General features: G+C 45.8%; 1 protein-coding gene across 1 annotated transcript; it reads left to right on the plus strand.

Annotated features, from left to right (window-relative positions):
• Window positions 1–2,919: 2,919 nt before the first annotated feature.
• On the plus strand, window positions 2,920–8,746 carry LOC139071463 (neurofilament heavy polypeptide-like). Its single transcript, XM_070553963.1, has 2 exons — window positions 2,920–4,910; window positions 7,706–8,746. Exon 1 carries the CDS (start codon window positions 3,169–3,171, stop codon window positions 4,060–4,062), a length of 894 nt encoding a protein of 297 aa, XP_070410064.1. The 5' UTR covers window positions 2,920–3,168; the 3' UTR covers window positions 4,063–4,910; window positions 7,706–8,746.
• The last annotated feature ends 2,779 nt before the right edge of the window (window positions 8,747–11,525 follow it).

The following is an 11,525-nucleotide window of genomic DNA, read 5'->3' on the forward strand; positions in this document are numbered from 1 at the left end:
TTTTTTACAGTTTAGTAAAAAATAAAAGGAAGTAGTAAATTTTATTTATATAGCAATTATCACAGACATAGAATCACAAAGTGCTTCACATAGATCAAAATAAAATAAAACAAAATCATTAAATCATAATGATCTCTAAACAGAAATAGATTAACATCAGGAAAAAAATAATGTCATAAAATTATAAAATTTAATAAACAGATGAAAGATTAAAAAAATGAGTTAAAAATAAGAAAATAAAAGCAGCTTTAAATAAAAGAGGCTTTAGATGTTTTTTTAAAAGTGTCCAGACTGTCAATACAACGTAAGGATAAAGGAAAATCATTCCAAAGTTGGGACATCTGGTCTTTGGTAGGGATGAGTACCGAATTCGGTACTTTTTAAGGTACCGACCGAATTCCATAGTACCGACCGAACACCGATTCACGTAATTTCAAACGGTGCCTCGTTTCGGTACTGCCAAGACAGTTGCGCATGCGCAAGAGCGTTATGTCGCCGGTCCCTGCGAGCCCGTTGTAAACAGAGCAGCATGGTAGAAAGAACGCACGCTAAAGCTTGGGTCCACTTCACTAAATGTGATGGGTAACTGGGTGATGAAACTAGCGACAGACAACGATCTAAGTGAGACATCCTCATCTTAATCTGCTCCGGTAGGTAAATAAAATGTTTAAGATAACGTTACCTTGATTTGTTAGCTTCCGTTTCGCTAATGGTGCGTTCGCTTTCTCCTCGGAACTCCGAATTTCCGACTAGAAGAACATGAACGCACTCTAAAGTTTGGCTTTACTTTACTAAATGCGACAGGTGATTGGGTGAAGGTAAAACCAGTGACAACGATCTAAGTTTGAGGCATCATCGTTTTAATCTGCTCCAGCAGCTAAATAAACTGTTAAAGATAACGTTAGCTTGATATGTTAGCTTCCATTGCCACCGTTGTTATCAGCTAATGGTGCATTCGCTTTCTCCTCGGAAATTCTAACTTCCCAGTAGGAAAAATCAAATGAAAAAGGACGGCAAAAGGAATGAAGATACACAGTAAATTTAGTTCACAGTAAAGATGTTTGCTTCAGTTTAATTATCAGCTTATAAAACTACAAGGACGATGTTAAAATACAAACTTGTATGTTATTTATCGTGATATTTATCAAATATGGTTATATATTGAGAAAAATATATATTTAATTATAAAAGAGAATTTAAATAATAAACACTCAAAAGTATCGAAAATTGGTACCGTTAAGTACCGGTATCGACTCGTAGGTACCGGGAATTAGTACCGGATCGATTCAAATGTCAAAGGTACCCATCCCTAGTCTTTGGTGTCATGGTCTGCGTCAGCCCCCTTCCTTTATGTTCCTCCTGGTGTCCTCCATCCCTCTCTAGATTCCCTCTTGTGTCCCTTTGTTCCCCCAGCTCCCCTTGTGCTCTCTTAGCGCCCTCATGTGTCCTTGTCTGCATCCCTGTTATGTGTCTTATGTTGTAGCCCTTTGGCGCCCTCTTGTGTCCTTTTTCTGTGTCAGTTTCTGTGTGTCAGTTTGTGTGTCAGTCTAGTGTCTGATGTTATCTTTTACTGTTTCCTCCCAGGTCAGCTCCAGCCTCGTTGTCCCCAGCTCAGTGTGTGTGTATGTACCATGTCCTCCTCCAGCTAGTTTGTGTTAGTCCTTCCCTCTGTCTTTAGGAAATTGTTGTTTAGTTTTGTGTTAAGGTATTTGCCATCCTCTGTTTCTGTTTTCCCCATTGAGTTGATTAGTGTCACCTGCCTTCCCTCCAGCAGCTCACCACACACCTGCTTCCTGTTTCCCTGATTGCTCCTCCCAGTGTATTTAAGCCCTGTCTGTCTCTGTGTTCTGGTCGGTCCATTGTTGCTTGTCAGCGTTATTTGTTCTGTCAGTCTGCTCGTCCCTCTTGTGCTTTTGACTCCCTGGATTTTTGGATTTTGGCTCCCTGCCGTTTGGATTTATTTTTGTTCTTCCTCCAAATAAAGGATTTTACTTACAATTCCACTCCTGCCTCTTGTCATCCTGGGTTCTGCATCTTGGGTCCTAACCTCCTGCTCCTAAACGTGACAGAATGGACCGAACACCAACACAGGACCCAGCGGGAACTCCAGGTACACAGGAGATCTATTACGATGGTGATCCAGACCTTTGTGTGGAGTTCATTCGGAACTGTGCCCGTTGTTTGGACTTGAAATCCTCAGAGTTCGACAAGGTGTCGTATATGGTGCTTTGGTTGAGGGGTAAGGCCTTGCAGTGGGTTGCTGACCACTTTGACATAGAGGATCTTAGGGCGGTGTCGTTTTGGGACTTTGCTGCATTGCTCCTCCGCACTTTTGGCCGAGATCCTCCTCCACTAGTCGCTCATGCCACCTCAGCATCTCAGATGGGTTACACCGCCACACCCTCACCAGGTCCTGACAGCGCCACCACTTACTCTCCGGTGGGCTGTCATTCCTCCTCAGTTCCTGCCAGTGTCCTCTCCATACCTCAGCTGAGCCAAAAAAAACCACGCCGACGACGCCGCAACCGTCCTGCTCCAGCGGTGGTCCCGGTGGACGCATCGCCTCCTGCTCCAGCGGTGGTCCCGGTGGACGCATCGCCTCCTGCTCCAGCGGTGGTCCCGGTGGACGCATCGCCTCCTGCTCCAGCGGTGGTCCCGGTGGACGCATCGCCTCCTGCTCCAGCGGTGGTCCCGGTGGACGCATCGCCTCCTGCTCCGGCGGTGGTCCAAGGGGACGCATCGCACCTCGCTCCGGCGGTGGTCCCGGTGGACGCATCGCCTCCTGCTCCGGCGGTGGTCCCGGTGGACGCATCGCCTCCTGCTCCGGCGGTGGTCCCGGTGGACGCATCGCCTCCTGCTCCGGCGGTGGTCCTGGTGGACGCATCGCCTCCTGCTCCGGCGGTGGTCCCGAGGGTTGCATCGCCTCCTGCTCCGGCGGTGGTCCCGAGGGTCGCATCGCGTCCTGCTCTGGCGGTGGTCCCGAGGGTCGCATCGCGTCCTGCTCCGGTGGTGGTCCCGAGGGTCGCATCGCGTCCTGCTCCAGCGGTGGTCCCGAGGGTCGCATCGCGTCCTGCTCCAGCGGTGGTCCTGAGGGTCGCATCGCGTCCTGCTTTGACTGATGAGGTCCAAGAGGCTCCGGTCCAGCCCATCCATCTGGACCCGAAGTCGATGGTGGTCAACGGCCCTTCCTGTTCCGAAGTCGACGCCCCTTCCTGTTCCGAAGTCGTCGCCTCTGATGACGACATGTCCAAAGTCATCGCCTCTGATGACGTCCCCTCTGACGACGTCGCCGCCGCCCCTGATGACGCCGCCGCCCCTGATGACGCCGCCGCCCCTGATGACGCCGCCGCCCCTGATGACGCCGCCGCCCCTGATGACGCCGCCGCCCCTGATGACGCCGCCTCCCCTGATGACGTCGCCTCCCCTGATGACGTCGCCTCCCCTGATGACGTCGCCTCCCCTGACGTCGGCTCGCCTGACGTCGGCTCGCCTGACGACGTCGCCTCCCCTGACGTCGGCTCGCCTGACGACGTTGCCTCCCCTGATGTCGGCTCGTCTGACGACGTCGCCTCCCCTGATGTCGGCTCGTCTGACGACGTCGCCTCTGGTCTGATGTCTCTTCTGTCTCTAGTTCCAGTGGTGATTCTGAAGGTCGCACCGGTCCAGCCTGTGTCCCCAGCCCAGCCTGCAGGGCGCCTCTACAGCAGGCGCCGCCCTCCAAGGGACTGTCGTCACCTCCTCATCTGCCCCAGGCGCAGGCCCCCAAGGGTTCATCCTCGTCTCCTCATCTGCCCCAGGCGCCGACCCCCAAGGGTCCATCCTCGTCTCCTCATCTGCCCCAGGCGCCGACCCCCAAGGGTCCATCCTCGTCTCCTCATCTGCCCCAGGCGCCAGCCTTCCAGGGCCCGTTGCCTCCTCATCTGCTGCAGGGGCAGGCCTCCTCACTCTGCTGATCCCTGCCGCCTCTCCTGTGGTCCCTCGGTTCCTCTGGGCCCTCCCTCCGGGTCCCCCTCCTCCCGCCCTGCTCCTGGTTCCTGTGGGCGTCTGGGATCCGCCCTTTGAGGGGGGGGGTACTGTCATGGTCTGCGTCAGCCCCCTTCCTTTATGTTCCTCCTGGTGTCCTCCATCCCTCTCTAGATTCCCTCTTGTGTCCCTTTGTTCCCCCAGCTCCCCTTGTGCTCTCTTAGCGCCCTCATGTGTCCTTGTCTGCATCCCTGTTATGTGTCTTATGTTGTAGCCCTTTGGCGCCCTCTTGTGTCCTTTTTCTGTGTCAGTTTCTGTGTGTCAGTTTGTGTGTCAGTCTAGTGTCTGATGTTATCTTTTACTGTTTCCTCCCAGGTCAGCTCCAGCCTCGTTGTCCCCAGCTCAGTGTGTGTGTATGTACCATGTCCTCCTCCAGCTAGTTTGTGTTAGTCCTTCCCTCTGTCTTTAGGAAATTGTTGTTTAGTTTTGTGTTAAGGTATTTGCCATCCTCTGTTTCTGTTTTCCCCATTGAGTTGATTAGTGTCACCTGCCTTCCCTCCAGCAGCTCACCCCACACACCTGCTTCCTGTTTCCCTGATTGCTCCTCCCAGTGTATTTAAGCCCTGTCTGTCTCTGTGTTCTGGTCGGTCCATTGTTGCTTGTCAGCGTTATTTGTTCTGTCAGTCTGCTCGTCCCTCTTGTGCTTTTGACTCCCTGGATTTTTGGATTTTGGCTCCCTGCCGTTTGGATTTATTTTTGTTCTTCCTCCAAATAAAGGATTTTACTTACAATTCCACTCCTGCCTCTTGTCATCCTGGGTTCTGCATCTTGGGTCCTAACCTCCTGCTCCTAAACGTGACATTTGGAACTTCTAGAAAGTTCTGGAAATGACGCCACCAACAGCAGCGATCTCTGATGATGGCAGAGATATAGCTGAAACATGTCAGGTAAAAAACTATTTTTTTACTAAACTGCATTAGAAAACAAGAAATGGATTACAAATAAAAACAGAATGAACGTATAAAAGAGCTTCAAAGTAAAATACTGTTAATGTTCAGTTTGAAACCAGGATGCAGATATTTTGAATTTTTCACTTTAACATTTGGAGTTTTTATTTTTTGTTTAAAATTTTTGTGTTTCCTTTTCTTTAACTGACGACTATTTCACTCACAGCTGTGAACATCAACCTTCAGCTGACCTCAGTTTATCTCAGACCCGTTTTGGGTCATCAACAATAATGATGCACCAACCCTGACTAAAACCCTAAATTTCTCTCTCACATACGACATTTTTTAAATAGTTTTATATAGTATGAGTATCCCCCTTTTTTTTTAATTAATAACTCAAATATTTGATTTAAAAATGTAATTAAGCTGAAAATCTATGAATTGTAGCTCCTTATTATGTTGCTGTGACTTAAAAAAACAAATGCCGCTGCTAGCTGGAGCTATTTAACACAGATTCACTCAGAGCAAACCACTTCAAAAATAACACAGTTAAATTTTCACCTGCTTTTAGGGCATCACAAGTTTGCAAGAAAAAACTTTTATCTAAAATCCAATTGGAGAGTTGTATTCATTGTCAACAGCAAATCTGAGACAAAACAGAGTAATTGATGGTTGAAATGTTGTTGTGTTGCACATTTTTTGCTGGTACTGGAAGGCTGGTAAGGTTATGTCAAACGTATCAGAACAGAAAACATCATTTAAATGATAGACTGGAGACGTGCTCAAGGGGAACATGGGAAAATGTCTCCTCAACACTTTGAATGTTAGTCTTTTTGACACATTTATGTTGTCTGAAAACTTCACAATGTCTCTTTTGACAGCCTCTTAGTTGTTGATGCTGCAACAAACGCAGTCCTATATCTGCTGTTTACTCTACTCATAACACCATATTTTTTTCTTCACTCAGTTCAAGTAACGTAAAACGCTGGAAGAAAGTTTAAGATTTCATAGAGTCTGTAAAGTCATACAAATCAAAGTGAATAATAAAATAGTCACCTTCCACTAGTGTCCAGTGCATTAACTTTGTGTTTTAATGAGATAAAATAAAAACGTTTAGTAAAAAATTGCCATACATACTGAATTTCTTTACTGTTTATATTTAAATGTTAAACTATTGTAACTCTCATATTCATCTTGTGAAGGGGTGTTTAACAGAACTATACTACTCCACCCCTAAGTGAAATTTACAGGTCCTTCTCAAAAAATTTGCAGATTGTGATAAAGTTCATTATTATCTTTAATGTACTGATAAACATTAGACTTTCATATATATTAGATTCATTACACACAACTGAAGTAGTCCAAGCCTTTTATGGTTTCTAATATTGATGATTTTGGCATTCAGCTCATGAAAACACAAAATTCCTATCTCAAAAAATGTGTCCCCCAAGGGACGCGTTCAAACACCTTCTCCAAATCCACAAAACACATGTAGACTGGTTGGGCAAATTCCCACGCACCCTCCAGGATCCCCCTAAGGGTACAGAGCTGGTCCAGTGTTCCACAGCCAGGACGAAAACCACATTGGTCCTCCTGAATCTGAGGGTCAACAATCCGATGGACCCTCCTCTCCAGAACCGCTGAATAAACCTTACCAGGAAGGCTCAGGAGTGTGATCCCTGTAGTTGGAACACACCCTGTGGTCCCCCTTTTTAAATAAGGGAACCACCACCCCGGTCTGCCAGTCCAGTGGGACTGCCCCCGATGTCCATGCGATATTGCAGAGCTGTGTCAGCCAACACAGCCCCACAACATCCAGAGCCTTAAGGAACTCCGGGCGGATCTCATCCACACCTGGAGCCTTGCCATAGAGGAGCTTTTTAACCACCTCAGCACCAGAGATTTGAGAGGCCAGCTCAAAGTCCCCAGACTCTGCTTCCTCACTGGAAGATGTGTCGGTGGGATTGAGGAGGTCTTCGAAGTATTCTGCCCACTGATCCACAACGTCCTGAGTAGAGGTAAGCAGCACATTGTCCCCACTATAGATAGTGTTGGTAGCGCACTGCTTCCACTCGCCAAGGTCTCCAAAAAGGGTGGGTAGTCTGAACTGTAGTTTGGTGCATAAGCACAGACCAGAGTCAGAACCCGTCCCCCACACGTAGGCGGAGGGAGGCTACCCTCTCATTCACTGGGGTAAACCCCAACGTACAGGCACCAAGATGGGGGGCAACTAGTATGCACACCCCTGCTCGACGCCTCCCAGTGGGGGCAACTGCAGAGTGGTAGAAAGTCCAACCCCTCTCAAGGAAACTGGTTCCGGAGCCAGAGCCATGCGTTGAGGTGAGTCCGAATATATCTAGTCGGAACCTCTCAACCTCACACACCAACTCAGGCTGCTTCCCCACCAAAGAGGTGGGCTGCTTTTTGTCTGATCCCTCACCTGGGACCTGTTTGCCATGGGTGACTCTACCAGAGGCATTAAGCCTCAGACAACTTAGCTCCTAGGATTGTTGGGACACTCAGACCCCTCCTCCACAGTAATGTGGCAACCCAGGGAGAGGTTATGGATTTCATTGTAACATAAATATTACATAATACAGCTTTAAGAACATTAAATTGAGTCAGCTACCATTTTTTTATACAATCAAAAATTTCAGAGAGCTGAGCTGGAAGGCAGAGCTCTGAATTCACCATTCGATCTACGTTCCTACCCTCACCTAAGGTCATGAGCTTTGGGTAGTGACCGAAAGAATGAGATTGCGGGTACAAGCAGCTAAAATTTGTTTTCCCCGCAGGGCATCTGAGCATGTTCTAGAAGCTCAGTCATCTGGGAGGAGCTCAGAGTAGACCCGCTGCTTTTCCACATCAAGAGGAGTCAGGAGGAGAACTGAAGGAAGACCCAGGACACGCTGGAGGGACTATGTCTCCTGGCTGGCCAGGAAACACCTCAGGATTCTCTCATAAGAACTGGCCCAAGTGGCTGGGGAGAGGGAAGTCTGGGCCTCTCGACTTAGGCTGTTGCGTCGGCGACCCGACTCCAGATGAACGGAAGAAAATGGATGGATGGATGCACAATCAAAAATGTTTTCCTAGCTTGAATGCGTGATTTCCAAAAAATGCCTCACTTTTAAAGGTGTGGTTCATTCATTTAATCAATAAAGCAAGTTGTACTCTGGGGGGGAAAAACTCGGGTACTCCTGTTCAAAGTTCAAAGTTCAAAGTCATTTATTGTCATATTCTCCACATGTGCAGGACATACAGAGGAATGAAATTCAGTTTCAGCACACACAATTCAAAGATCAGACATACGTGGGTAAGACACATAACAAGAATTGGTGACTGCGGTCATTCGCAACATGAGTCGCGCTACCTTAATAGTTAGATGAAAAGGGTGTTACATGAGGGAAGTTCAGGGAGGGAGAAAAAAAGGCATTAACAGGGTTAACACCAGTTAAGTACCAGAGGAAAAAAAGTACAAACATCAGGTTTGAAAAAATACCAACAAAATATGGATACTGAAAGTCAGACTGGTTTTTGTAATGTTTAGAATGCTAGTTCATCACAGATGGCTCTGTTCATAGCTTCACAGAGTCACTGTACTAATAACTTTGTTTTTCACCTGTCCAGTTCCAGCTTTTTCATATCTTAAGTTGCAGGGAAGACCACTGCTCATTTCCCACAGGAGGAAGGTTGTACACCGTGGACAGCACACCTAATTCTGAGTGTGTATCTGCATCAGACCTAATAATGGAACCAGCATCCTTCTCAGAAACTGATCTGAGAGCTGCTGTGTCAGGTGCTGTTTGCTGTGAGAACAAAAAATAAATTATTTAATTAACCACAGGACTTGCTACCGTTTCTAGCTTCATTTATCAGGTTAGTCGAGATATTCCTGGAGTTTGACCAACAAGGAGGTGTAATGTTAATAAATAGTTTGTTGGGTTATGTAAATTGCTTTAAGAGCTATTTATATTATTAACACCACTTGAGACCAGTAAGCTGTAATACTCCATTTAAATATAGAATATCACCTTGCCTGGTCTTTATTTGTGTTGTCAGAAGATTCTGGGATTCTTTTATTCGTTAGGGAATTGTACACACTTCGTTTTGATTCAAGAAACAGTCAGGTTCATAAAAATAAGAATTTATTTTACAAACAATTAAGACTTGACAAATTGTTTAAACTATTATTTACTGAGTGGATGTGAACTAAAGGATGGTGTCCAGAACTTATGTGAAAATATAACGTAATCAGAATGTCCATATCACAGAGAGCTGAGTTCTGGATTTAAAAGAATTTGGTTTGCAAATAAGCTAAGTTGTTTCTTATTAAAAGCATCAAGACGCAATCTGTCTGAAGTATCTACCTCGCCCGTTCTGGAGACCCCCGTCTGGATGCAAGATGTCAGGAGAAGTGATGACCCCAAGCACGAGATGGGTAGAGCAACCTTAGTGCGACCAGGTTGGTCCTGAGATGTCTCCGGGTCACAGCTACTGATGAAACTAGTTGCATCTTACAAATAACTCTGAAGGAGTTTTGCAATATCAGCTTTGTTCTGCAGGAAACTATCTTGTTGTTATCAGCTTCGCAGGTGCGAAAAAGTTTTAAAAGGTTTGACAATGTGTCAAAATCTTTGCTTGTTAAAGAGGTTTTGCTCAGATGGCCGGTCTGAAGCTCGCTCTCGAACTGACAAATCACTCAAAGTGATTTAATTTTAAAGATTTGATGTTATGGTTTTGTAGCCAACCAAAAGTTGGCAAGTTTGAGGATATTACCAAGAATCTCAGAAACACGCCTTCCTTGATCTGGAGTCTCTGAACTGGGTGAAAGGTTAACTATGTGTCATGCGTTAACTTAACTTTCCTCTGTCCTTGTGTGAGTGCAAATGGTGATGACTTTGTCCAGTGAATGTGCTAAGCATATATCATTAAGCACAGATTAATGAATATTTCATTGTTTTATAATTATTATAAGTAGCAATAAACAAACGTTTATTTAATGATTATCTTTAATTATGAAAATCTTCTTTTCTTCTGATCTTCTGTGAATTGAGGAGTTTATTTCATGAGTTCCTCTGTAATGGACCTTGGAGGAGAGAATGTTATTGTTTAGTTTTTATTATCTGTCAGGCTCTGACTCCAGCTGGTGTGAGGAAGGCAGGCTCTGATTTAAAGGGACTACGTGCAGACTTTCAGTCTACCGGGAGGGAAAATAATGTAGGTTGGAGTCATAGCCAGGGCAAAATGACCTGGCTGTGGACTTGACCTGCGGGTCTCAAAATCAGGCCATTTCGTGACGTTACATCGCTGTGCACAGAGAAATCTAATTCCTCTCCTGGGACTCGTTTGATTGAATCAAAACGAAGTGTGCACAGTTCCCCAAAAAGGTGAGCAGCAACATGGAGTACGCACAACTGCACGCAATCTCCGCTTCATAAATCGGAGACTATCGAGAGTGTTTCTCAGCTGCTTTTTAGTCACATCCCACCCTCACCACGCCCACTTACTGCCATAAATAGTCAATGCAAAGTGCATTGTGGATCTCATGCATTTACATAAGCTGGCTGTTGCAGCGCTCTGCCAATGACGATGGCGACCGTAGATCAAGGCAGATCAAGGAAGCGCAATTTCACAGAAGCAGAAATTGAGGTACTTGTGGGTGAGGTGGAGACATGAAAGGAAGTGCTTTTGCAAAACAAATAAGAGAAAATCCACGGAGTGGCACAGCGTTGCTGAAGCCGTCAATGTTGTGAATTCTTCAGAGAGATCTGTGGCAGATATAAAAAAAATGGTCCAATCGAAATTCGATCCATGGACTCCCAGGTGAAAGTCACACGCTAACCAGTCACCTAAATGGAGATCTCCCCTGTACAAGTAGCCAGGGCGCATGATCAATCGGGTTACAGTGACAGGACACACACTGTCACAGACGCATGACATTCTGTCTGAATCTGTCCCCCTGTCCGTATTTTGCGCTTCAGGCTGTGTGTGTGTGAGTGTGCGCGCATGTGTGTGTACACGTGTGTGTATGTGCGTGTGGGGGGTCTTGTTCTGTGTGAAAACGAAGCAGTACAAGTGATAATGCTGCAGGATTTCATAATTTTATCCTTCTCAGCAGCAGCACTGCAGGTGCTCTCCATGTCTAAAATGTGCATAAGCCAGGTCCTTAGTCAACTTAATGTTGTGCATATTTTTCTGCTAAGTTTTCTTTCATAAATCCCAAAGTTTGCGTGGAAAGTTGCTTACGCAGTTTTCCGACCCCGTTTTGTGCGTAAGCAAGCTTGATAAATGAGGCCCCTGGTGCTTTAGTGTGAGTAGTTTTTCATAAAAAAAATTTACTTCATGAGCTTTTGAGTTAATAAGCACTGTTATGGTTGGATTAGGGATGTCGATATTATCAGTCTCCCATTAATATTGAATATCAGCGTTAAAATATTATATCAGAAACTATCTGTATCAGTTGTCTTTTGATGACACAACCTTTACATACCATACACATATTATACATCAAACTCTTCAGCTACTTCTCCTCTCTCTCTAAATGTCTAAATGTGACAGATTTGAGGCAAGGTTTTGAGTTATTTTAGTTTATTTGGCACAACTTGTGAATCACAA

The sequence above is a fragment of the Nothobranchius furzeri genome, chromosome 8, assembly GCF_043380555.1.
Source record: "Nothobranchius furzeri strain GRZ-AD chromosome 8, NfurGRZ-RIMD1, whole genome shotgun sequence".
NCBI lineage: Eukaryota > Metazoa > Chordata > Actinopteri > Cyprinodontiformes > Nothobranchiidae > Nothobranchius > Nothobranchius furzeri.

Excerpts from the sequence above, each read along its gene's own strand:
- LOC139071463 (XM_070553963.1), top strand. The coding sequence starts at position 3,169 with ATGGTGGTCAACGGCCCTTCCTGTTCCGAAGTCGACGCCCCTTCCTGT.